At 47.8% G+C, this 27,955-nt stretch overlaps 1 protein-coding gene across 1 annotated transcript in view; it reads left to right on the plus strand.

Annotated features, from left to right (window-relative positions):
- Positions 1 to 27,955, plus strand: part of DOCK2 (dedicator of cytokinesis 2) — a gene marked incomplete at its 5' end in the record, with an annotated part of 407,839 nt that overhangs the window by 332,235 nt on the left and 47,649 nt on the right. The window contains 4 exons of the mRNA XM_082650723.1: positions 2,980 to 3,080; positions 3,173 to 3,231; positions 13,874 to 14,022; positions 23,144 to 23,229. Of these exons, the coding sequence (XP_082506849.1) occupies positions 2,980 to 3,080; positions 3,173 to 3,231; positions 13,874 to 14,022; positions 23,144 to 23,229 (395 nt within the window). The remainder of the gene's footprint in view (positions 1 to 2,979; positions 3,081 to 3,172; positions 3,232 to 13,873; positions 14,023 to 23,143; positions 23,230 to 27,955) is intronic.

Raw genomic sequence — 27,955 nt, forward strand, 5'->3', positions numbered from 1 at the left:
ACCCAAGAGAACTGAAAACACACATCCACACAAAAACTCACATGTAGATGTTCATAGCAGCATTATCCATAATCGCCAAAAGGCGGAAACAAACCAAATGTCCATCAGGGATAAACAAAATGTGGTACGTCCATATATATTTATACCCAGAATAGTATTCAGCAATAAACAGAAATGATGGACTGACACCTGTGACAACGTGGATGAACCTTGAAAAGGTCATGCGTAGTGAAAGGAGCCAGACACTAAGGAAAGGTCACATATTTTCTGATTCCATTTCTATGAAATGTCAAATCCACAGAGACAGAAGCAGCTTTGTGGTTGCCAGGGGCTGAGGAGGAAGGAAGAATGGAAGTGACTGCTAATGGGTGGACGGTTTCTTTTTGGGGCAATGAAAATGTTCTAAAATTAGGTAGTAGTACCTTGTGAGTATACTCAAACCCACTGAATGATATACTTTAAAAAGTTAATGTTATGATATGTGAATTATATTTCAACTTTAAAAAAGAAAATCAGGAATGTGTGACAGAAAACATTTTTGAAGGACCAAGTCAGGTAGAATAGAGGCTAGCAAGAAGCTTAATTAGATTTGACAGTGTCTAGGTATTCTCAAACATGGTTGGGAGAGGGGGATTTCTGGAATTATTCTCAAAAGTGATACCAGTTCAACTTACTTTGTCACATACCTATTTCCTGTTGTAACCTGATTATTCTTATGAAATCCCCTAAATTCAGGAATTTTTCACCCTAGAAATAACCCATTCCATGTCCTATGACCAAGTTTTCCCGTTCCTTGGCTTGTGGTTTCATATCCTGGTCTTAGACGGGAGGAGGTGTGAGCTCTGGGCTTACACAGACCAAAACAGTACATTTTCAGAACCTGCAAGTCATGGGGACGTCAGGAGGAAGGACAGTCAGAGTGGCTGAGAGACGCCAGGAGGAAGGACAGTCAGAGTGGCTGAGAGACGCCCTGACCTTTTCTGTGTTTGGATAAGCGAGGTTATTACGGAAACAGAGGAGCCTGAGATCTGATTCTCAGGGTGATGGGCAGTTTTTGGAGGACTTTGAGGAAGGGAGTGATACGATATGATCCTTCTGGCTTCTGTGTGCAGAGTTGACTTTATGGGGGCCACAAGCCAGGAGGTCACTTCACTGCACCCCTGGAGAGACTTGGTCTTTTTGGACTCTGGGAGATAAAGTTTCAAGTAAAAGAAGGAAAGCTCATTTCCTCAACAGAGTATGAGCTGCACAAGGGCAGGGACTGCTGTCTGTATAACCATTGCCCTATCCCCACATGATGGCAGTGCCTGGCCCATTGAAGATGTTCAATAAATATGTGTTAATGCATCCTCAGCTAAAGACTGATCGCAGCGTGTAGAAAGAGACTTGAACGTCAATCAGAAGGCTTGGGTTTAAATCGCAGCTCTGCTGTATGTTTAACAAGCTGTGTGACCTTAGGCAAAATACTTAAGCCCTCTAAGCCTCAGTCTCCTCAACTGTAAAATGGGCCTAACAATGGCTACCAAGTTTTGAGAGATGAAAGGAGGGATGTGTGGGAAAGTGCCTGGCTCATGGTAAAATGAAGGGCTTGTTTTGCTCCTTTCTGAAACTGGAACCACAAGCCCAAATGAAAGTAATACTCTGGGCAGCAGTAGGGGCTTTATCAAGGGTAGAGCTGCCTTTCATTTAGTCTTGGCCATCTGAAACTTCCGATGAACATCTTTGAGTGAAGGATGAAGGTCTCACTGGCAGGTGATTTCCCCAGCTGGTGTTAACCCTCCCCTTGCTAGTCAATGTTTAGAGGAGGCTGGAAGTGTGTGGGCTTTGTCCAGCAAAGCCGCCCCCCACCTGCTCCTTGCAGGGCCATGGCATCTCATAATAATTGCCCCTGAGCACCGAAGGCACCAGGTTGTACTATTTGCTTTGGTACCAAAGGAGTCACTAGAATAATGAAAAGAATAATAGGGCAAACCAGTGCTTTGGAGCTGTTACTGAGATTCATGCCCTTTAAACACATCATCTTTACCATAACCCTCTGCAGTGGATACACAGGTACCCCTTTTGCAGATGGGTTCACTGAGGCTCAACAATACCTTGGTTTGGGTCTCCATCTCGGTTCTGTAGCCTGTGTCAATATCACTGTCACTGCTGCTAATCTTTGGAGCCCTTGCCCTGCGCTGCACACTTGACCTGATCTCTTTCACCATGAGCCGTGGAGTGGGTTCTAGTATTAGTCTCTTCATTTAGCACCAAGAGATCATGTAAATGTGATGGTTATGACAAGCTTACCTGTAAACTTGGCCCTCAGTGGTTTTTGAACTCAAATTAGCATTGCAATCACCCAGAGTACTTGTGAACACACGGATTTCTGGGGTCCGATTCAGTAGGTCAGGGGTGGGTCCAGAGCATTTGCATTTCTAATGAGCTCCCACGTGCTGCTGGTACTGCTGAGCAGAGCCACACTTCAGAACCATTGAACTAAAGAGAAGGAAAAGGCAAAATATTCTAAGCTGGAATAGGTTGCAGGCTGGTCCTCTGAGCTGTCGGGTGAATTAGGGAGGACTTCCGTAGAGGCTGAGAGGCTCTGAAATACTTAATCCCTCATCACCCTCTACTTCTAGGGCAGAGAACCAGCTCACCAGGGCACCCAGCTGGGGCGACTTGTCTTTCAAAAAAACAAAATGAAGCAAAACAACAACAATGAAAAAGCAGCCCTAAAGTCTTCCTCCTTGCCCAAATCCAGAGATTTGTCAGAGAGAGGATGTGGTCGGCACCTAGAGAAATCCATCAGTTATCCTCGCTCTGGCCGGGATGTTAATTTCAGAGTCAGTGCCAGTTAGAAAATTGCAGCGCACAGAATTAAACTGGTTCTGCCTCGGTCTTCTGCCATCTTCATAAATTATTCACGTTACCCAGCGTTTAATATGCTTTCCCACTTCAGACCCTCTCCGTGACTGTTCTCCACTCTTTCATTTACAGCTGTGGAACAACTATTTTCATCTGGCGGTGGCTTTTATCACTCAGGATTCTCTGCAGCTGGAGCAGTTCTCACACGCCAAATACAACAAAATCCTGAATAAGTAGGTTGCATTTGGATCTCTTGAAAGGGGGGTAGGGGTTCATGAGAATCTCTGAGATGGTGACTGAAGCAGACATTTTTTGTTCCTCCTAGGTACGGGGACATGAGACGGCTAATTGGCTTCTCCATCCGTGATATGTGGTACAAACTTGGTGAGTAGGCACACACAACCAGACAGACACCATCTGCACAGGCCAGGCTCCTTCTTGAAGACCATCCGTTAGAGGGCCATGGGGGCTTCAGCAGTGGGAGCTTGAAATAATAGTCTATTGCTGTACGCACCCCGGGTCCTTAATAAGTGCCTGATGAGAGAGGGTGCCCATCCCCCAAATCCCACCCCCCAAAACAGCTGTGAATCTGCTTCTCCTTGATACCCCTGAGGGGTTAAGAACTCAAACTGGATTTTACAAGAAGGAGAAAGAGCACGACTGCTGTGGGAGTACACGTCACACGTGTGCTTTCTGCTGACTGGTGGCCGTTCTGCATCCCGCTTCCTATGTGATGTAGTGATCTACAAAAGACCCTCCAACCGCATGGGGGAGAATTGTTTCCATGGAAGACGAAGGTCTTTTGCGGTATGTTTGAGCTGAAACGTGACCCCAGAAGCTGTCCCTGCTTCAGTGAGCTGCAGGAATCCTGTGTGAGCTGAGTGGCATCTGTGGGAGGAAAGAAGGGGGGATGGAGTCCGCCAGGCATTTAGGGAGGGTCTGAGTCAGACCAGGGCTAAGGAGATCTTTATCTAGTCTTCACATCACCTCCTGCAAGATGGAAACGTTACCTGCTCCTTTTACTGATCAGGAAACTCAGAGAGGGAAGCAACTTGCTTGAGATGAAACAGTGGCAAATCCCAGAGCTTGGTTTTGATTCCACGAGGCTGGGGGCCACATACCTCGCCTAAGGCCTGAATCCTGCTCCATAAATAGGTGAGGAAAGGATGAATGGGTAGATGGATGGATGAATAAATAGTAAAAAGTAATGAACCATTTTCACCTCTGATTTTTGTGCACCCTCCTTGACTCTCTGCTGCCGAATTGCTCTGCCCTGGGCCTGGATGTGGGCCCTCTTCAGTCAAGCACTTGCAGTGCTGTGCCCATCTCTTAAATTCAACCTGTATCACCTCCCCTGACTTTGCTTCTTGCCTCCCCAGACATCTTAGTGTCTTTCAGTTCCCATCTGATTTCCTGGACAGCCGTTCCTCACCCTTTCCAGCAAGGCCCGTTCGTTGTGGGGAAAGCACAGTGGATATCAGCCTGGGTTTTGTGTTTGCTGGCAGCAACTCAACTCAGGCCAAGAGCACATACTGGTAACAGGAGGGTTGTGAACTGGCTCACAAAATCAAAGTGAGAGCTGGGGAACCAGGCCCAGAACAGACTCTACATCTCTGCCTGGGGCCCCAAAGCCAGGGGACTGAGTGACACTGGGCCTAACCTGGGGAAACAGCATCTTCTCCCAGGGTGCTTACGAGGATCATGAGAGCAAATACTGGGAGAGTGAGGCCATGGAGGCCACACCCATGTCAGAGTTTTTATCATTATTTTCACCCTCTTGCCATCAGGAGGGAGCCTCATTTTCCTGTTCTAGCTCAGTAGTCATCAAAGCCAGGCCTGTGTCACTAAGGCCTGAAGGGCAGGGCCCGGGCAGGGCCCAGGCAGGTAATGTAAAAGAGTGAAGGGGCTGATGTATGTTAAACCCACAGAAATCCATAAAGCAGGGTACTGTCAACATTTGGGGTTGGACAATTCTTTGTTGTGGTGGCTGCCCTATGTATTGTAGGATACGTAGTAGCATCCCTGACCTCTAGCCACCAGATGCCTACCCACCAGATCCTCCTTAGTTGGGTTAACCCAAAAAAGTCTCTAGACATTGCCAGATGTCATGTGTGTGTGTGTGTGTGTCTGTGTGTGTGTGTGCACGTGCATGTGTGTATACAGAATTACCCCCATTTGTAAGCCACTATCATAAATAAATACCATCTCTGCCCTGTTTTTCTAGAACAGCATACCTTTCTCACTCTATCTTTTGTTTTTCCACTTTGGATAATGACAGGGATGTAAGAAATACTTTATGCTTCATTCACCATTACCCTGCAATAGGGAAAAACAAAAAAGCATAGTGCCAGTGAAGGCCTACCTGGTAGCCAGCATCTGGCCTCAGGGGTCAGGATTATAGGAAGGAGTAGGTGGGCCTGCAGCAGAGTGAAGCAGATGTGCCCCAGCTAAAAGGGGCAGTTGCTGTCCTGCTCTGGTTGACTGCCGTCCTTTTACAATGCAAGGCCGACACTGTCACATCTTCCATTTTTTCAAAAGGAGCCAGGAAGCATAATTTTTAAATGCATTTTCCAGTTTATGAATATTGGTGATAACTAATTGCAAGTTTTTAAAACACTGAATGTGTCCAGTGAAACATGGGGCCCAGATTCGGTTTGCATATGAGTTTGCATTCTTTGCTTTACAACAGCAAAGAGGAGGTAAAGCCGTGGTGGGCTTCCTTTCCCAGATCTACATATCAAGCGTTGCCAGAATTGCAAAGCAGGGATCTGTGCTTTGTTTGTTTCTAGTTCTTCCACACAGCCTGCTCTTTTCTGAATGTCCTTCATTGCCGTTGTTTTGCACACAGAAGATTTTATTTAGATATAGATTATGTTTTGGCAGGCGTTCCTGTGTTCCCAATTATGCTGATGAATGAAAAGATGTTACCAAATATTCCACCTGCTTAGAATCACAGAACATCAGAACTGGAAGGGCCCTTTAGAGATCATATTGTCCAGCATTTTTCAAACGTCTATTTTTAGCTGAGGACCAATAAAAAAAAATCCTGCTCAACACAGAAATTGGATGAAAGCCAAGCTATTCTAATTGAAGTCGAGTGGGGGGCCCAGAGCCCATTATAATGGGCCTCTCCTGAGCTCCCATGTAGAGCCCTGTGGATTTTCTGGGGAGAAATCCTGAAGTACTTCAGAGAATAGTTTGAAGCTACAGGTCTGGTCCAACCCACCATTTTACCAATGAGGAAACTAAGGCACAGAGAGACAAAGAGGTGTGTACGGGATTCTGGAGTGGATTAGAGTTAGATTCAGGGCAAGTACCCTGGCACGAGTGTTTGTCCAGAAGCATCACAAACTTCTTGATGTATTCAAGTACCTGTAGGATGAATTAATGTAATTAAAAGATATACTTGTTAGGGTTTGGGGGTTGCAAGAAAGAGATGCTGACTGTGGCCGCCTTAATCAGGGAAGGTACTTATGGGAAGGGGAAGGGGAAATGGGCTACGAAGGGTAGGGCCAGAGACACTCAAGGATCCACGACAGGTGGTGTGACATTGCCTTCAGAATGTTCCCTCCCAGCATCACTCTGCTAAAGGTCCAGTCTCCAGGGGACACCATTCTATTGGCCTTCCTTGGATGACCTCTCCATCCATGCCCCCACCAAGCCTACATCCATCAAGGGAGGTAGAATTTCCCAAAGGAAAACGTTCATGGAGTTATGAGAGGTCAGACAAAGGCACAGATGTCCACAGCAGAAAACAAAAAGTAAAGGATGCTGCTGGCAAGGATGGCGGAGGCTCCAAGGAAGAGGAAGGTATATCAGCCTGAAGGGGTTTTCCTGCTGCTAATTAGTTACATGGCTGCCTTCTCTTTGCCTATCTCCTTCAGGGATAAGGGGAGGCAGAGTGAATGGATGGTTCCCCATCCCCACCCCACTCCGCGTTCTGCCAGATGATGTCATTAGCACACTTTCTCTAACGTGCTAATGAGGTTAATCTGCTAATCCAAACCAGGACTAAGCACTGTATACATGAGGGCCCAGTGTAGTGAGAACACTGCCTTGGGTAATGATGGGTTTTAAAGTGCAATTTGTGGAATATCCAAGACAGAGTGAAACTTAGAAGCTATCTGTGGCAGACGAGGCTGAGTGCCCACACAATAGCCATTCCATCCTTCTTCCTGGCTAAGTGATCCCTGATTTTTTTTTTCATGATCACAATTTGCTCAGTTAACAATGACTTATAACAGGTGATGGCCATGTGACCCCGCTCTAGCCAATGAGAATCAGAAGAAATAAACTTCCTGGGGCTTCAGGAAAACATTTTTTTCCCAATTAAAGTAAAAGGAAGGTGGACAAATTCAATGAGCACAACACATTTTTTGCCCATAGTCTTTCCCCCTCTTCCTTTCTGGGAAACAATAAGATGCCTGGAGGTGTGGTAGCCACCTTGAAGCCATGAAGACCAGAGTCACACCCTAAGGATGGAGGAGCAGCTCTGGACTGACCATCTCTGGCTTCTTGTTAAGGAAGAAAACTAAAGCAGAACTTATTCGGTTTAGCCATGGCGATCAGATTTCTGCTACATCCCCATCTGATACATACATCATCTAATTCAATGCCCTGATTTTACAGGTGAGGTCACTGAGGCCCAGAGAGGCACAAGGACATTCCCAAGGTCAACAACAAATCAGTGACTCAGCTGAGGCAAAAGAGCCAGACTCTTGACCTCAAGTCCAACGTTCTTACTAATAATTTGGTTCAGAATATGCAGATTACTTTCCAAGAGTATGAAATAGCCAACTGCGTTTTTCAAAGACTGCTGATAATGAGTAAATCATGATGCGTGTGAAGTTTTAAACTTTTGTTTTAATGCCCAGTGCAGTCAGGGCATCATCACCATGATCGTCAGTATCATCATCTTTTTCTCATCAGGAGAGATTTGAGCAACCCTGTGATTATAAGATAGCTAATTGCAAAGATAATCCCAGGCTGGAAGATTATTCAGGGAAAAGTCTAGACATCTGTGTGTGTGTGTGTGTGTGTGTGTGTGTGTGTGTGTGTGTGTGTGCGTGCTTTTGTGAGAGAGGGTACATGCAGGGAGGTCTTTATGGAGAGAAGGACCATATGTTGGTACTAGGACCCAGCCACTAAAGGGTTAATGCCATTTGAGTCTTATGGTTAATGCCATAATCCTGGGATGATGCCAAATATAATGTACTCTTCCTGATAATGTAGCATCATAACGTTTGATTTCTGCTTAGAGTGAAGCAATGCACGTTTTGCCAAAATAACTGTACTTAACCATCCCACATTCACTTGGGTTCATGCCGGTCTGCTGTGTTAACAGTCTTCATGGGAAAGAAAGACAAATTCCAGCGGCTGGCATCATGGCCTCACACGTGGGGAGGTCACTCCCGGCAGAGCTGTGAGAGCAACTGCACCATTACTTTTTAAGCATCTGTGGGGTGCCCAGCTTGGTGCTAAGCTCCAGGGAAGGGCGGGAGAGTTGGGAAAGTATAAGGCACAGTCCCTGCCCTGCCTGGAAGAGCCTACCATCCGGCTCTGAGAGTAGAACAAACTAAGAGTGTAAAGAACAAAGTAAGAGCATGTTCTTTAATGTGAAATGTGTGGTGGAGACTCAGGAGTTCAGGCAAACAGGAGGATGGCTCTTTTGAGTAAATGGCTCTTGAAGTAGACCCCAGGGTGGTCAGAACTGAAACAGAGGGGAACGGGGGAGGGGCAACTATTCCAGGAGAGCAACCAGCCTAAGCAAGCATGACTTCTTAGAGTTGGGCAGAAGCTGCTGGGAAGAAATAGGAAATGGAATTAGAAAGGCATCCATCCATCCACCCATTCACTGATTCATTTAACAACAAATATTGAGCACTGTGATAGGCAGAATAATAGCTCCCCAAAAATGTCCAAGTCCTAACCCCCAGAACCTGTGTATAAGTGACCTTACATGGCAAAGTAGACTTTTTAGATGTAATTAAGGATCTTGAAGATGGTAAGAGTATCCTGGAGTATCCACAGGGACCCAATGCAATTACAGTGTCCTTATAAGTGAGGAAAGGAGGCAGAGGAGTCAGAGAAAGATTAGAAAAAGCAACACCATTGGCTTGAAGATGGAGGAAGGGGCCATGAACCAAGGAATGTGGGCGACCTCCAGAAGCTGGAGAAGGGAAGGAAACAATTTCCTCCTTAGACCCTCCAGAAAGAACTCAGCCCTGCTCACACTTGACTTTAGCCCAGCGAAACCCATTTCAGACTTCTGACCTCCAGAAGCATAAGATTAATCTGTGCTGCATTAAACCACCGTCTGTGGTGATTTATAATAGCAGCAACAGGAAATGAAGACAAGTACCCTGTGCCAGGCACTATGCCTGTAGCTGAGGCTACAACTGAAAACAGTTGTAGTTAGAGACATAGCCCCCAACCTCAGGGACTTTGCACTGAATAGTAACAAACTAATTGCGGAGCTATTTAATTATGGTTGCAAGGGGACATAGCTGTAGAGCAGAAGCTGGGGGCGTCCAGAGAGTGTGTAAAGAACTCCTGCCTAGTGAGTGAGCTGAGGGGGCCTTGATGAGGAACGGGGGGAGCCCTGAGCTCCAAAGCAGTGCTGTCCTAAGGAACTAGCATGTGAGCCACCTGTCTAAATTCAAATTCTCTAGTGTCCAAATTTTTTTTTAAGTATTTAAAAAGCAGTGAAATTCGTGTTAACAATATGTTTTATTGAACCCCATATTCCAAAGTGTTATCATTTCAACATGTAACCAATATAAAACATTACTGAGATATGTTACCTCTTTTTGGTTTGTTTTCCAGAACTCTTTCTTTGAAATCTAGTGGGTTTTTTTACACTTACAGCACATCTCAGCTCGGAGTAGCCTTATTTCAAGTGCTCAAAGACACATGTAGCCAAGTAGCTTCCATACTGGATAGAGAACGAGTAAGATTTACTTGTGGAGGCGGTGGTGATAGGATTCAGGGCGGTGATGGGGTCAGGGAGCGGGAGGGAAGAGCATGGTGGGCAGAAGGGGGCAGTGTGCAGGCCTGAGGAGGGGGAAGCAGGGCGAACCGGAGGAACAGGAGGCAAGCCAGTGGAGGGAGGCTGGGGTGTGCAGACGGAGCATCGGGCCAAATGGGCCTGCGGAGCAATGGGACCCATGGAAGGACTGTAAGCTGTGGACCAACATAATCAGACTGGGGCTTTTCAAACATCTTTGAGAACAGATAAGAACATGTTTCGATCGGATAGAGAAGGGTTTAGAGGGTGGTGAATGTCAGCCATGGGAGATAAGATACGTCTAATCCGACCTACTTCCCACGCCAGCGCTTTACTCTAGAGGTGAACAAACAAACTGACTGGACTGAGAAGTTCCATGAAAAGCCCCAGGGGGCTCCATGAGGTCGGACCTGGTCTCCTCACATTGCTTTTTCCAGAACCCACCCTAGGCTGAGCTTGTACTGCTCAGCGTCATCATCATAATCAGCATCGACACTTCCTGAGCCTTTCTGATGAGCCAGACCCCGTACAAAGCCCTTTGTTTTAAGCTTCTCAACAATTCTTCCAGACAGGGATTATGATTATTACCTCCATTTAACAGATGAGATAACAGAGGCTCAGGGACATTAAGTGACAGGCACAAAGCCACACGGCCTGGAGTGGCAGTGGGGGGACTTGACCCAGGTTATCAGGGCCCGGAGGGAAGCCGGGGCCGGGCACGTTCTGGGTAACAAGGAGAGAAACAACCTCCTGTCTTAGAGCAGTGCTGGGAGGGCGATTTTCCAAGCCTGGGAAGGTGGAGCAGAGATCTGTGTTCTTTCTTCCTCTTTTGAAGTGAATGAGTGGTCTTTCCTGAGCAGCCCGACTTTATTTCAGAGTCCCCAAGAGGCTTGCGGGACGCTGAAATCCAGAGGGTGGTAACTTGCCCTCATCCCATTCATTTCAGGGTCTGTGCCAGCCCTCGCGGGGCCTCACGCTCTCAGCTCGAGTGCGCCTGGTGCCCTGTCAGCCCCCTGAGGTGAGCAACTTGCCCACCTTCATTCTCAGCCTGGTTCACGCGATTGTCTCCTCCCTTCCTTCTTCCTTTTTTCTTTCTTTGTTTCTTTTTTGCCAGGTCACCGCCTTAGTGCCCTCAGACCCTTGGCCTGCAATCTCACGGTCTCTTCCTGAGAGGGGTGATAGACAAGGCCATTGCACAGACTGGAAACTGAGGCCAGAGAGCACAGGGGACTGCTTTCCACCAGCACACCTAAGCTCTTCCCTGTGCTCTCATTACCACCAGATCCTTTCCTGAAGCCTGTGTACCTCGGCATTTGGATTTATCCTGCTGGCTTATCGGCACTTTGTATCTGTTCCCAGTGAGAGTCCGCTTCCATTATGTGAAAAAGACCCTCTCGCCCATTCCCTTCCTTGCCTTTTTTTGAAAACAGCAGCAGACGTGTCCCTCGAATGAGGAATTCTTTTTATTTTCCCAAATGAGTTTGCATTCACTTAGCCACAATTATGTTCTCTGTGTTTGTGTGCCTGTGTGGGCATCTATGATGATAAAGGCACACATTCAGATTACTTGAACACAAAATCCAATGTGCTGCAATTCCATTTTTGATGTAAATGAATAAACTTTCTTTCTGGAGCGTTGTAAGTGCCGTTGAAATCACACTGCATTTAGAGAGCAGCATCTCTTTCTCTCCTCTTTCCCTATTCTTCCAAACATCTCTTCCACTGAATGCAGGTCCAAAGTGTCTAAGAAGTCCCTGGTCCATGGATGTCCGCTCTTTATTTTAAACCATCTTAAATATATCCTTATCAGACCCAATGCCCTCCAGTATTCTAAAGGCCTTTGTTGTATAAGCAATTTCTCCATTCCATGGTGGCTTATCTGACAGTTTCTCATTTACCTTCTACTTATTATTGCAGTCGACTTTGAATTTTAAAACCCCACTGAGGGTTTAAAGGATCTTGAAGGACTAAATCAGAAACCTAGATTAGCAGTTACTATAAACCTTCAGGAAAGCTCGTTTTTCCCCCTTTTTTTCTCTTTGGATCAATGTGAAGTACAATCCAAATGCATCCTATAATGAAGCTGATATCCTGCTTAAGTGTCTTTATATGTCACTCAACTCTGCCAGCCGTCATCATTTCATTCTCACTAGCCAAAGATATTCCGAGGATGATGCCTTTTTTATCTGAATTCTGGGGAAATACTCACTCCAACCTTAAGCTTCATTTAGGCTGAATTAAAATTCATTTTCTTGCCGCCTTCCCTCTTGGCTCCTTTCCTCAGCTTTATTCGAAAGCAGCGGCGCCAGGCTGTACGCCGTACCGCCTGAGTTTCTGCACCCCAGCAGCTCTCCCCCCCAGGCGGAGACCACCAGTGTGCATCCTGACAATGGGGAAAACTAGGATGGGCTTCTTAGCTTCTGAAACTCAGGAAAAGAAAGACGCAGCTGCTGATGAAACACCTGGGTGTCAGCTCAGTGACAGGGTTGCTGGGATAGCCTTGCCCATGCTCCCTAGGAAATCCCCGCAACTCTTAAGTGCCCCTCTCTTTTCCCCTCCTCTGCCACATCTGATGTGTGTATTCTGAGGAGTCTGATCCGTTCTGCTCAACAAGGCTGCCCTTCACGGTTCGTTTTGGCCAAACATGACAGCAGCAATAGCTAACACTATATGACGTGCCAAGCACCGTCCAGGGTGCTTGATAAATAATAATTCATTTATTCTTCACAACAACCCTATGAAATAAATACTGTTATTCTCTCCCATTACAGATGAGGACACGGAGGCCTCAAGGGGTCAACTTGCCCAACATCACATAGCTAGTTGATGACAGAATCCATTTACATAATTCAGGCAATCTGCATCCAGAATCGGTGCCCTTCACCACTGGGCCACGCTACCCCTCCCTCTCGGTGCTGATTCTCCCGGGCTCTGGGCTAAGTATACACAGACATATTTTCACATGGTCTTCTCAACAGGTGGGCATTGTGATTGCATTTTTATAAGACACATATCCAAGTCACATAGCCAGTGAGTGTAGGAGCTAGACAAATTTATTTCCTCATTCAGCAGACATTTACTGAGGATCTAATATGTTCTATGCTCAGTGCTACAGATACAACAATAAGAACAGACATGACCTCTACTCTCACAAAGCTCTCTGTGGGGGGAGGCAGACGTTTATCAAATGAAGCCATCATTGCCAAGTTGACTAAGAAGACAGACCTCCAACCAGTGCAGTATCTGACATAGCTGGCAGTGGGGTGGGCATGCAGTAGGGCTTTTCTCAGCCCATCCATCCATGAGAAGCCAGGTGGTAATGGGCAGATGTTGGGGAAAAGGCAGCGGAAAATATTACCAACAAAGGAGCTGTGTGTGCACGGGTCTGGCAGTGAGGAAACAAGGTGAGCTTGTGACAGTGGAACCAGGCCAGTGTGGCAAGAATGCCAAGAGCCAGGGGAGGGGACGCAGGAATGTCTTGAAATGAGGCTGAAGAAACAAGAACTTGTAGTTTCTCTGACCATAAGTGATGTTTTAACTCCCGCTATTACACTGACCATACTTTTATAGCAGGTTCTTGGCAGCAAAGTTTGCTTTTCTTGTTTTCATGAAACAGTTGGTAAAAGCATGTTTTCCAAATCTCAGGAACATGGCTTGTGTTGCAGACAGACATAATTTCAAGTATCCCTCTGATTTGCCATCACTAGCGTATTCCGTCAGGGCCCTACTTGCAAAGGAGATGATGCAGGTGAAAACCCTTATACACAGCGACGTGCTTTCCACACGCCTGGGTTATTATCCTTAACAACGGAGCTTGTTTTGGAAGATGCACATGTCTCTTACAAGAGTGGATGTACGTAAAGTGTCCAAAATGGTGCCTGGATCCCGGTAAACAACTATATCAGTGTTAACTATTGCTTTTACAATCTTGCCTCCCTTTTATTCTTTCCCCAGGCATGGTCTGAGAACCTACGCATCATGAAAACTGTCTCATGGGTCCATGTCCCTCTTCTCTTTCAGGCCAGAACAAAATCTGCTTCATCCCAGGCATGGTGGGACCTATATTAGAGATGACACTTATCCCTGAGGCTGAGCTCCGGAAAGCCACCATCCCAATCTTCTTCGACATGATGCTGTGTGAATATCAAAGGAGTGGGGATTTCAAAAAGGTAAAAAATGAGGCTGGAAACTCATGCCAGCATCCCTAATCCCCAGCCCATTTCTCCATAATGATATCCTTGCTCCATCTGCCTGGACCTCATTCAGAGGCTTGACGGTAGGCTGGGGACCTTTATTCTGGTACCCTGAATGAGCTAGCAGCTCGGATTTGGTCAGTATTCTATCACACTTTCCTGCCCGAGGCCGAGATTAAAATGCACTTTCTTGCTGTGTATCAGCGTGGTCCCTTTCTCAACAGGAAATAGTAAGGATTCTATTTCTGTACCCAAGAGCCCCCTCAAGGTGTGTCCAAAGGCCCCCTCCCTCCCACCTGCCCCAACGGGACACCCACCTCTGTCCAGCACTTCTGCTCTGGGATGACTCAGAAGATCTGAATAGCTGAGAGAGAGCCTACCCCGCCAGGTGTCAGACCTGGCCATGCGTCAGGGTTGACAGCAAGTAGAGCCCAAGGCCCATACGTAGGGAGGCCCCGCAGACCTGCCGCGGGGATGGAATGGGAGGCTTTCCCCAGCATGTAGGGAGTGGGCCACCTGTGTCAAACGCGAGGGCCACTGACCAAGCATTGAAAATCCTGTCAAACTGGAAGGATAAGGACCGTTTTCTGGGCCCAGTCACTCCAGATGCTTCTGCCAGTGGAATAAGCGCTGGTTTCCACAACAGTTTCCTGGCAACATTCAGTAGTCACTCCCAGTTTAGGAAGGTGTGTCTAAGTCCTGCCAAGTTTGCCTTAGCAGTACCTCCAGGTCTCGCCCTCCTGTCCGCTCAGCCCCCTTCTCGCCTGGTGCTCCGCCTAACTGGGCTCCGTGCCCTCTCTCCGGCCTTGCCGCATTTCTGCCTCTCATTCTATACCACGTCTGGCCGCCAAACAGTTTTCCTTAAAACAGGTATCTAAGTGCCTTCTAAAAGGCAGCAGATTCCCAAGTGCTTTTCCTTAAAATCCTTGCAGACCTTACCCTCCCATTGTTCACTGGTTCTCTAATCCTCACCAAATAAAGCCCAAACCCTGTCTCCTGCATTTCAGGCCCTCCTTGCTCTGGCCTTCCATCAAATGTTCCAGCCATTTCCTCCAACTCCTTCCTCCCACCTCACCTCCAGGCAACCCCCACCCCCCACCCCCACCAGCTCACCTGAATTGCGTTGCCTTGGTGAGCATCCTCCTTCATGTTTCCTCTTCCTCGGGTTCTCTGCCACATTCACAGTCCTTCCTGCCAACATCGTCTACACGCCTGCCAATCCTGCAAAGCCCACTGCAACGCTCATCCTTTACGAGATCTTTGCCCTCTATTCCTGTGTCATTCCAGCTGTCTGAGGTATCCTTATTATACACTGCCTTGCACTAAACTCATTTCTGCATCTTCCTCATCTTCATGTCATTAAAGTGATGATGATGGTGACAATGACTGCCATTAACTGGGCGTTTACTCTGTGTCAAGCACTGTAAATAACTTCCATACAGTAGTTAGTTCATGGGATGAACTTTTTATTACAACCCTGTGAGGTAGGCAGCATTACCACCCAATTTTAAGATGGAAGTGCTGAGGCTTAGAGAGGTGAAGTCACTTACCCGAAGTCACACATCAAGAAAGAGGCAGAGCAGAGGTTGCAACACACAGATCACTACAATCCCAAGCCCAGGCTGTGCCCACTGCACCATCCAGCCACTGGCCTCGTCGCAGTAAGTGCTGGCTGAATGAAAGAACGAGTGGCATCCTTGCAAGCAGTGCCTTCTCAGAAAATGTTCCGTGGAGCTCTAATCCCACCAGATGCTCTATGGAAGAGGGTTTCGAGGTTAAATACCTTGGGAAGCCCCTGCATGCCATAACCCCTGTTGGAGACTGCCAGTGCACATTAACATAGCCAAGGCACTGAGCTGTTCCACAGTAAACAGACCTGTTGAATTTCTCAAATTTATTTCTTGAAGAAACAGCTATTGGATGTGCCAATCACTTTGGGAAAGGTGGTTCTAAGAGGAAAGAGACTAGTTAGCTGTGATGATCTCAGTGTGAGAGGGTGCGCTCCCCGCCCAGGGACTGGTGGGAGCTCTCTAGTCCCAGGAAGGCTGGTGACCAGCTGCCCCCCTGCAAGGAGCCTGTAAAGAAATCAGGTGAGGAGTTCAGATGGAGAAAGACACCATATCCAACCAGCTGGGGTGGGGGAGTAGAAGGCGCAGCCCTGGATCGAGTGTTTGATGGTTGTCTGGAATCTGCTGCCTTTTAAGGGGCGGGGGGGAAAGTCTGTGAAGCTTGGGAACCTGTGAAGGGCACAGTACATGGGATGAAGGGCATCGTGCTTCCCCTCAGGTCAGCACTTCCCGCAATGGTATGGGCACCAGCTGGCTCAGAAGATGTCCTGGGAGCAGGTGTGCAAAAGATACACTCCCAGTACTGATGGTATACAATGTACGAAGGAGAAGCGCACCCAGGTCCTTTCTGGATTACAACCTGACAGTTGTGTTTGGTGGCCTCATGTCTTCCGAGGCTTGCCTGTCATGTGATTTTCCTGCCCTAATGGATTCCCTTATTGAGGCATCCCTGTGGCATGCACCCACCTATTCCCCATGAATGGGGTCATCCCTGGGCTCCTCGCTCCAGGCATGTGTTCATCGTTAGCTCCTTCCCCAGTTGCTTCTCTTCATTGCTACCTTATCAAAAGGGATGGGACAGTCAGGCTGACTAATGGGGCAGCTTCCCATGTGAACGCAAGCTGCGTGCTTAATGGGAGCCCAGCTGTGGGATGAGCAGACCCAGGTGTTACCGCTTGGTTCGGAGTAAGCAGCCATGGACGGTGTCCCCAGGAAAGGGAGGAAGCATGGCCCCCATGAGCCCCAAGCTGCCCTGATGGCCAGATCCAGAATGAACCGCAGAACCGGGGTTTGAGACCCAGCAGGCCTCGTGTGCAAGCTGGTATTAGTGCACGATGCCAAACAATGAGATAAGGGAGGAACCACGTGCCCAGAAGATGACAGGGTTCCCTTTCTAAAATGTGGGTTTTAATGGAAATAGCAGAGCTCACAGGAGAACTTAGCAGGGCCTTTGCTCCTGGCTCACGCCAGGCCCTCTGGCCTGATACCCAATGTCGTGTAGTTCCTTTGCTGTTGTCCCTTTGCTGGGCTCTTCCTCTGATTTCTTCACCTGAAGAATCCTAGTCATCCTTCAGCTGAGGCCTCACATGTTGGGAAAGCCTTTCCTGCTTCTTGGGGCAGCGGAGCACCTGGATGCAAGAGACCAAGATTTGTTCCAGCAGGATGAGCATGGACGGAACTGGGACAGGAAGAGGGTAGACTCTGAGTGGCTGGGCTGGGGAGAAGGAGGCTCCAGGGCAGTCTCTCTGCTATAAGTTTCTTATGCAACCTCATCACCAGATTTCCCTCCCTCCCCCTCTAGCCCCAATTAAATGCCCGATGCATTTGACTGACAGCCGTTACCCCTCAGGAGTACATCACTTCACCCCAGACTGTCTCTGTCTTTAACTGGGACGGATTTCATGTCTCTGGTACACTCCATGATTCCCGTGGTGGGGCTGTGGACCGCAAGAGGGGCCTTGAGTTGGCCACGCTGTGGCTGGCGTGGCCATGCCCCAGTTAAAGTGAAATGCATCCAGTCCTACCTGCGTGGAGCTCAGGCATGTCACCTGTGCCCCATAGCATGACAACCTGCTCATAGGTCTGCCTCCATCACAAGACTGTGAGCTCCTCTTTGAGGGCCAAAGCGGTTCCCTCAGGCCTGAACTCCCAGCACCTGTCAAGTGCCTGACGGGAATGTGACGTGAACCATGTCAACGTTCTCAGTATGAATGGAGGCATTTAGACCTCCATCCCACCACTGCCTTGGTACAGAGAGGAACATTCCAGTAAATGTTTTTATAATGTAGGATAATGAGGGTGGCTGACCACTGCCTGAGTAACCCCATAGGAGGCAGGGTAGACCAGCTGTCTTGCTGGCCAAGTCTTTGTGGAGGGAGGGACTGGGCTTTCTAGATGATGTTGGTGGGAAGGAATGAAGGTCCTGGGATGTAGAGAGGAAGTAGGGGGGTTACCTATGAGGCAGATTGTAGAACAGGATTAGGTACTAATCAGCAGGAGGGTCTGAGCTCTCAGCAGGCAGGAGATCCAGAGAGGATCCCTTTCTCAGAGAAGGAAGAGATAATAGCATTTGACAGCAGCACTTAAAACAGTGCCTGGAACACAGCAGGAACTCAATAATTGCTTGTTGAATGAATTAATGGACAAAGATACCAGTTTGGCAGATTCCACTGAGACTGAGTGTTGGCATGGAGTGAATTGGTGATTCAAATGGCTTAGAACATAATGTGGAAAAGTGCAAATCAATTCACTAAATATGTACTGAGCACCTACTGTCTTCTGGACACTGTGCTTTGGAGTCAGATAGACTTGCTGCTTATCAGCTGAATAAATTTGGGTAGGTTAGTTAACCTTTCTCAGTCTCAGTTTTTCATCCCTAAAATGTGTATCATAATACCATCATAGGTTCCCAAACTCAAGCTCCATGGATGATGAAATGAAACAGGAAGAGATGAGATAACTCAAAGAAAATTAGGAAGGTGCACCAACTTGTATCGGCGTCCCTCCTCACATGACACTGTCTCCTCCAGCTTCCTCCCATGTCGGCTTCCACCTGCCCCAGGACAGCCAGCATTTAGTTAACAAAGGAGACCACAGGCTGACTTACTGGTGCCAGTTTCTGGCCTGTCACACTATCTCTGCCCCCTCCCGTGTCATAGTCAGCACTTTACCTTTTTTTTTTAAAGGAATTTTGCCTTTTTCTTTTTTAATTTTATTTATTTTTTTTATTTATTTTTGACTGTGTTGGGTCTTCGTTTCTGTGCGAGGGCTTTCTCTAGTTGTGGCAAGTGGGGGCCACTCCTCATCGCGGTGCATGGGCCTCTCACTATTGCAGCCTCTCTTGTGCGGAGCACAGGCTCCAGACGCGCAGGCTCAGTAATTGTGGCTCATGGGGCCAGCTGCTCCGCGGCATGTGGGATCTTCCCAGACCAGGGCTCGAACCCGTGTCCCCTGCATTGGCAGGTAGATTCTCAACCACTTCACCACCAGGGAAGCCCAGCACTTTACCTTTGAAGGTAGCTGAGGAAGGGCTCTTGATCCCTAAATTTCACACTTTGGAGGGGCCCGGCTCCTATCAAAGACATGTTCTAGGCAAACAAGATGATGAAAATAGCCAAGAGGTTCTAAAGCAGTCAAGAGAGGCAGAGGAAACAGTGCAGGGAAGGCATGATGCAAATGTGAGGCCCACGTGATGTCATTCTGCTGCAGCAGGAGGTCTGGACTCCTAGAGCTCACCCCCGTTTTCCTGAGTGTTTAAGATGGGTATTGGGCCCTGTGGCATGTAACTTTTGTGAAAGTAACCTGAGGATGCTCCTTAACAAATATCCATCTTGCAGGGGTGGGGGAAGGAGTCAGTGATGTGATGCAGTCTTGTAGTGTGGATGAAATGGGATTAATTTGGAGAAGCCAGAGCTGCGCCCTAAGCTCTGCATAGTGACAGTGTCGGGGGGTAAGGCCTGTCATGCTGACGTAACGTAGTGTGTGTTTGGGAGTGTATGGGACCCTTGGGAGGACCCTAAGTCAAGCCCATCCATCCTTTGAAACCCAAGACAAAGGTCCCACGTTGCCTGTTTCCTGATTTGTAAATGAGGCTGATGATATCCATTTCCCTTGACTGTTGTGACATGATGCTAGTGAAGAGGACAGTGTCAGCAATGTCATGATGATGATGGCTACCAAATATGAAGCACTTACCCCGTGCTAAGCGCCAGGCCAGGCCTTGCACGTGTGTTTCCCATTAACTTCTCGCCACAGCACTATAAAGTCGGTGCTGTTTTAAATTTCCATTTAATAGATGAGAAAACTGAGCCTCAGAAAGGCTTATTAACTTGCCCAACATCACATGGTGGGGAAAACAGTCAAAGCACGACTCAAACTAAGTCTGTTTGTTGTCAAACCCTGTGGTCATAGCCACTCCTGAGCAGAGCACAGCACTGGCCCCGGCAGCCCAAAGGGCCAGAGTCTACCCTGGGACATGCTTGACTGACGCCTTCCCTCTCTAACCCACTCCGGAGGGTTCAGGCATGGCTGGCGTCCTCAGCTCTGCACATTCCTGGAACCTTGTAATTTCCCTCCCTGTGGGCTCTTTTGTGACCCTGAGACAAGTGCTTATTTAGCCCATCCGCTTCTTGGCTCTAAAGGAAAGTTCATCTCATGAGGAGGAATCGTGCCAGCATTTACCATTGAACAATTTAGACAAAAAAGCTGGTTTTCTCCCCCGAGAACTGCTTTCCAGTAACATTCAGCGGTAATAACAATAACATTAGCAGCAGTCATAAGATGACAAGCAAACCCAGTGCATACTTGAGCCTACGCACTCCCCTAGTGCTTCATAAATAAAATTTCCCCAGCCTTCCCAACTACCCCATGAGGTAGGCACCACTGTCATTCCTATAATATTGATCAGAATCAACAAACTATGGCCCCAGACCGAATCTGTCCTGCCACCTGTTTTTGTAAATAAAGTTTTACTGGACTGGAGTCACGCCCATTTGTTTTTGTATTGGCTACGGCTGATTTGGCGCTGTAACAGCAGAGGTGAGTCGTTGTGACAGAGACTGACCCACGACGCCTAAAATATTTACTATCTGGCCCTTAAAGAAAATGTCTACTGAGCTCTGATATAAACTATGACACTGAGGATTAGAAAGACCTACTAGCTTTCCCAAGATGGTGGAGGGGATGGAGGAGACATTGAAAGCCAGTGCTTACTTACCCCAACCGTGGCCTAACGTCAGCACCTACTCTTGTAGTCCCTTGGCTATATTTCTTCCTGCCCTAGGCTTGACACAGTATACACGTCTAATCATGCTAGCCCCCAGTCCCCGACTTTGGATGACGCTTGACATGCTTAACAAAATGCATCACGTAAGGGGCGTGATTCACGTGTAGAGTGGCAGCCCAGACCCTCGCCATATTGGCCTCTGTCTAGGTCTCCGTTCTGATTTCCATCCTTTCTTGCTTGAACTCTCTGCTCCAGCTGAACACTCTCCTCATTTTTCTCCACGTTCCAAGCTCCACACCTTTGCTCAGTCCATCCGCCCCCCCGACACACACACACATAGAATGCCTTTCCTTTTCCTATTTATCACAATCCTACCCATCTTTCCAGGCCTGTGTATCTCCTTCCATAAATCTTCCTCAACCGTGGAAACTCACAGGAAATTCTCTCTCAGCACAAGCTGTATCAGCACAAGCTTCTGGTCCTTACCTTTGGCCCTTAGCCCACAAAAGTGAGGGAACAACGGCCCCACGGATGATATGTGAAGCAGAGGGAAAGTGAATCTGGGCTCTGCCTTCCGTCACCGAAAGATTCCAGCCAACTCGACTGGGCTTGATCCTTTGTGCACTGGAAAGAGCCTGCCAATGTCTCTGCCATTCATCTGAGACTTCAGACAAGCCACTTAAACTCTCTGGGCCTCTATTTCATCTGTAATAATAACTGACACTTACTGAGGGTGGTGCTAAGCAGGGGCTGGCTGTTTTTCATGCATTATAGCATTTCAAGGTGATCCTTGACTTCCAGACCTCATGGAGTTATTGTGAGGACTGAGGGTAAAGGGGCTGAGTTAGGATCCAGGAGCGCCCAAGGGCTCCCTGGACCTTGTTGAGCTTTGCCGAGAACCTCCCTCCCTTCTCTAAGTGCCAGTTTCTTATCTACTGGTAAGAAGGGAGATGGGTGGACTGCATGATTTGGATGGACTCATCAAGGCATGATATTAAAACAGTATACAAACCATTTTTGCATTACAGCCATGTAAGAGAGACAACAAATGGCTCTTCAGAACGTTGAACTCAACTGGGTGAAATGCTTCTTGACATTGAAAGTAGGAAGACAAAATACTCTCTGGCTTCAGTGTTACAAGATTTGGTGTGTAGGTGCATACTTACTTTCAGGTCACTTAGCTAGTCTGATCTCTGACCATTACAGTTGTCACCAGACTTGACTCTCTGAGGCATTAATTCATATAAATATGACAGCTTCAGTTATGGCTGGATTCAGGAGCTCAAAAATGGCACGAGGTTTCAGTCTCTCTCCATCCCTTCCTCTCTGCTTTCCACTACATTGGTGTCATTCTCAGGCAGCCTCTTTCTTTTTTGCAGTACATGGGCCTCTCACTGTTGTGGCCTCTCCCGCTGCGGAGCACAGGCTCCGGACGCGCAGGCTCAGCAGCCATGGCTCACGGGTGCAGCCGCTCCACGTCATGTGGGATCTTCCCGGACTGGGGCACGAACCCGTGTCCCCTGCATGGGCAGGCGGACTCTCAACCACTGCGCCACCAGGGAAGCCCACAGCCTCTTTCATTGTGGTCCTTTCCAGCAGCCCCGGGCTTAAAACCTTCCATCATCAAGTTAAGCAGAAAGACTTCTTTTTCCTAAGAGTGTCAACAAAACCTCAGATTTCAGTCTCACTGGCTTGATCTGGGCCTTAATTGTAGGGTCTAGATAATGAAAGATACTGACCAGGAGCTTCGCCTGGGTCATGTACCCACACCTAGAGCTGGGGAGGTATGGTCAGCCCACCTGAGTCTCACAAACTGAAATTAGGGTTGATGTGATTACCAGAGTATAGAGAAAGGAATGCTAGGCAGGCAGAAATAATAGCTGTTCATGGCAACATGCCATTCTCTGAAGATCAGTGCTCTGTCACATCCCTCAGTGCCTTTGCACATGTTATACCCTCTGCTAGGAATGCCCTTTCTCTTTCCATTCTCCTGCAAAATTTCAAGATAAACTTGAGAACAAGGTCAAATGACATGGGCTGTGAGCCTTCCCTGTAGACTCTCCTCTCTCTCTCTCCTATGCCCATCTCTCTGCTCCAGCACTTAACCATCTATGGCTCTTCTCCACTCTCCGGGAACTGCTAAAAGGCAAATGTAGTATCCTGTTCCATTTTGCATTCCCAGTGCTCAGCACTGAACCTGGGAGATGATATATGCTCCCTAAGCTTTGGTTAAAAATATGAATTGACTAATTTCAGTATTCAGCCTTCTAATGTTATTGTTGATTTTCATCTCCTGCTTCTTCAGTTTGAAAATGAAATCATCCTCAAGCTGGACCACGAGGTGGAAGGGGGCCGAGGGGACGAGCAGTACATGCAGCTGCTGGAGTCGATGTAAGTTCAGTGCCCAGCATGGGAGGAGCCGGGAAGGTGGGCCCGAGGCTGGAGGGCTTAGGACTCCAGGGGGCTCCAGTGGCTCTGTCCTCCCCTGGAGATAGGCTCATGGGTATGGGAGAGGCTCCATTTTTGGAAGAAATCTCACATCTCTCTCTGCAGTGGCTGTTTCTTTGATATCGATGGGACAGGTCAGATAAAAAGAAACTTTGCTGTGTTGGAGAGGGAAATAATCCACCAAAATGTTCACTCTTGTTATCTCTTAGCTGTGGAATAATTTTTGCTGTCTTTTCCTTTTTTCTTTCTCAATCTTTGACAGATATTGGTCACAACCAACATTTATGGAAACCACGCTAAGTGCTCTCCCTGTATTGTCTCATTTAGTTGCGTTTTCTCTGTTTGATCCCATTTCACATAGGTGGCCCCCAAAGCTCAGGGAAATGTCTTGTCCGAGGAAACTAGGCCAAGCTAGTCAAGTGGACAAGCTGGGACTGAACCCAGCTCTGCTGGACTCCAGCGCACAGGCCTGGTGAGGCAGTGGGCAGTGGGTAGCACCCAGGAGCACTGGCCTTGGACTCAGGACACTGTGTTGTTTTAACAGCTCATTGAGATGTAATTCACATATCATACAGTTCACCTAAAGTGTACAATTCAATGGCTTTCAGTATATTCACAGAGCTGTGCAACCATTACCACAGTCAATTGTAGAACATTTTTGTTACCTCCCGAAAGAAAGCCCATACCCCTTAGCCGTCATCCCCTCCCCTTCTCTGGGGTTTCTACGGATGTGTCTATCCTGGACATTACATACAAATAGAATCATACGATACATGGTCCTTTGTGACTGGCTTCTTTCTCATAACATGTGCTCAGGGTTCACCCATGCTGTAACACGTGTCCGTATTTCACTTCTTTTTATTGCCGAATAATATTTCACTGTTTGGAAACACCCCACTTTGTTTATTCATTCATCAGCGGTTGGATTTTTAGACTGTCTCCATTTGGGGCTATCAGGAATGATGCTACTTTGAGCGTTCATATACAAATTTTTGTGTGGACACATGTTTATAGTCCTCTTGGGTGTATAACTAGGAGTGGAATTGCTGGGTCATGTGGCAACTCTGTATGTAAACTTTTGAGGAACCATCAGACTGTTTTCCAAAGTGACTATACCAGTTACCTTCCTACCAGCAATGTACAAGGCTTCCAATTTCTCCACATCCTTCTGAGCACTTGTTAGTATCCATCTTACTGATTATAGCCATCCTATAATCAGAGTGAAATGAAATCTCATCGTCACTTCAGTTTGCATTTCCTACATGGCTAATGATGTTGAGCATCTTTTCATGTGCTTATTGGCCATTAGTGTATCGTTGGAGGAAGTCACTGGATTTCCATCTTGATTCCAGCACTTAGCAGCTGCACCACTTTGGAACAATCATGCACCATCGTTGGCTTCAGTGTGCCCAGCTGTAAAATGGGGATAATAAGCCTCCTATGGTTATACTGAAGAGTGAATAACTATAAAACATGTGCACACAGCAGGTAGAAGCTCAGGAAATGTCCTTTGATCCCTCACCTAACTCCCAGTTTCTATCTCTGACACCACGATAAGAGTGAGGACTTCTCCCAAGGTTCAGGAATGTGACTCACACATCCCAAATTCCCCTTCTTTTTTTTTTGCGGTACGCGGGCCTCTCACTGTTGTGACCTCTCCCGTTGCGGAGCACAGGCTCCGGACGCGCAGGCCCAGCGGCCATGGCCCACGGGCCCAGCCGCTCCGCGGCACGTGGGATCCTCCCGGACTGGGGCACGAACCCGCGTCCCCCGCATCAGCAGGCGGACTCTGGACCACTGCGCCACCAGGGAAGCCCCCAGATGCCCTCTTAATTGTAGATTCCCTGATTTGTATGATTCTCTAATATATATCTGATCTTGAATTCTTTCCCCAGTCCTCTTGGAATATTTTAACTTTAACAACAAAAGCAGACTGAAGGTCTTGCTCTGACCCTCACAATGACCCTCTCTCCCCTGCCCAGCGGGCAGAGCCCCGTGGACAGAGTTGAGTCCCAGGCAGCACCGTCCCAGCTGCCCTCGCCCCCTCCTGTCACTGTGCACAGCCATCACTAAACACCTAGAAAGCAAAGGCCACTGGGCTAGCGGAGCAAGCCATCATCTGCTCCTCGGGTAGGTATCGAGACTGATTGTCCAGTGGGGAGATGACATTGTGCCTGAGTTAATGTTTTTCTTAAAGCTCAAGAAAGGAAGCATCTAAATATTGACCAGAAGTGAGACCAGGGCTGGCGCTGGCAGTTTCCATTTTTATAAGCGGATGGGGCCCTGCGGCCAGTCTTCAGATGATCAGCAGGATTTTCAAATCCTTCCTGAGCGATTATTTATAAAAGGAGTCCTTAGAGGTCAAGGAAATTAAAAAACAGCTCATTATTTTCCTCCTGAAACAGAGGCGTGAATGATTTTTGCAAAACTAATCAAGCCCAACCTGAAGAGTCAGGACCCCATCAGAACACCCAGGGGCCAAGTCCCTGCACCTTCCTTCCTTTTGACTTTCTGAGCCTCAGTTTCCTTATCTGCAAATTGGGGATGAAAATACCATCCAACTCCTAGAGTTTTTATTGAGAAGAAACAAGACACATCGTGAAAAGTGCTTAGCACAGTTTGTGACACCTTGTAGGTAATCTGGAAATAGTAGTTATTATTATCATTGATCAGGTGGATATCGATGTGATTATTTGAAGGCATGAGCTTACCTATCATTCCTCTTCCAGACTAGTGAACCTCAGCTCCTCTAACCCTTCTTCCCAGCCCCTCATTCAGGGCCTCCACTGATACATAGGGCCCACTCTGGGCAGACACAGTCCTGTGGGCACATGGCTTGGTAACTGGATGGTGTTTTTGTGAATCGAGCAAGGCTTCCCTTCTGGTGGCAGCTGGAGCCCTGCGTCGAGGCACAAGGGTGAGGGCATGAAGTGGTGCTGCATGTCAGTATTCATGTGCTCTCATGCAGTGCACAGCCTTACACAGCATCCCGCCCCTCCCCATCCTTAGAGCTCTCCTTGGAGCCCACCCGCATTAGTCCACATCTGTCTTAAAGTGAAAGTCCCATACTGAATGGAGTAATGAGACACATTCTACCCTCCTGTATTCCATCTGCCTGGGAATATTTCCAAAAGTGGCACGGGGGCTGGAAGCCTGAAAGGGACAGAGAAGGTGTGTTCTGGGGCCCAGATGCCACTCAGACCAGTTCAGTTGAAAGGGGACCTGTCATAAGAAGCACAAAATACATAGTTTTTAAAGGAATAAGTGAAAAGTCCAGTTCCATAGGCACTGACAAAGGTGTGGGTCAGGACTCCCTCCCTCTGAAGGCCTCCCATACTGAATGCAGGTCTATTCGAGGGAGGTGTGAGCTCCCTCCAGCCCCCACCAAGGCAGGAGCATAGATGCGGAGTGCCCAGTGTTCTGCCATCCCTCCTTCCACCGAGTGAGGGACTATTGCATCACTTCGAGAGTCTCCTAGCTCTTTATCATTGCCACTTCCATTCCATTGTTGGGCTCAAAGGAGAGGACCTTGGCAGGTTGGCAGGATGGAGATTAGAACTCAGCCCCATGCGCGTCGAGCCTAGCCTACAAACTGAGGGTGACAACAATGCCTACCTCAAGAAGATTATGTGCGTGTTAAACAAGATAATCAGTAAAACCAGCTTAGCACAACATCTGGAACACAGGTACTCAATAAATGATAGTATCACGTATTACAGTTAGTTTTTATTTCTATATCCACTTCCACTGCTAGATGGTGAACTCCTGGAGGTCAGTGAATTGCTAGCTCTGAGATCTCTGAATCCCTAGTTCCCAGAAGAGTACATGTTGAGTGCACAGATAGATAGATAGATAGATGGTGGACGGATGGGTGATTTCAAACCAATCTGCCCATCTACCTCTCCCACCCTAGACCATATGAGCACTTTTCTTGCCTTATGGCTGAAAAATAGATTAAGAAAGCCAAGACTTTGTTTTTCTAAACACTTGCTTCTCAAAGGACCAACCATATAGCATCACCTGGGAGCTTGTCAAAATGTAGAATCTCAGGCCTTACCCCAAACCTGCTGAATCAGAATCAATGAACGCAGTGCCCAGGTGATTCCCAAGCACACTGAAGCCTGCAAAGCAGCAGACAAAGCCAGTTGTTCTTAATATTGGCTGTACATTGGAATCACCTGGAGAACTGAAAAAACAAAATACTGCTTCCTGGCTCCCATCCCCAGAGATACAAAGACATTGACCCAGAGTGGAGATTGAGCTTTGGAAAAGAGCCCCTTGTGATTCTGCCATGCGACCAGGGCAGAGAGCCACTGGTCTGGCCATGCTCAGGCCCTCAGATGCCTCCTACTGGGAGGCTGTGAGAAATCACACCCCAAACACTGGGACAAAGTTTCATTGCATTGTCATTAAGACGGAAAGCAAGGCTGGAAGTGACCATCCCACAAGGAGTTAGGCACAGCTGATGACTGAGCCAGACAGGCCTAAATCACAGGGCAATTTCCATCTCTCCTTGAGAGCCGGGAACAGGTGCTTCTCTCATGGCGAAGGTGGATTTGTCTGATCACAGCCACAGTTTGAGACATCGCGTCCTTGCAGCATGGCTTGGCTTCTGGGCAGAATGACCCTCCAGAGTCCTTGCCTTCCTCACCTTCCCCCTCTTAGGAGC

The sequence above is a fragment of the Grampus griseus genome, assembly GCF_964374135.1.
Source record: "Grampus griseus genome assembly, chromosome: 3".
Lineage (NCBI taxonomy): Eukaryota > Metazoa > Chordata > Mammalia > Artiodactyla > Delphinidae > Grampus > Grampus griseus.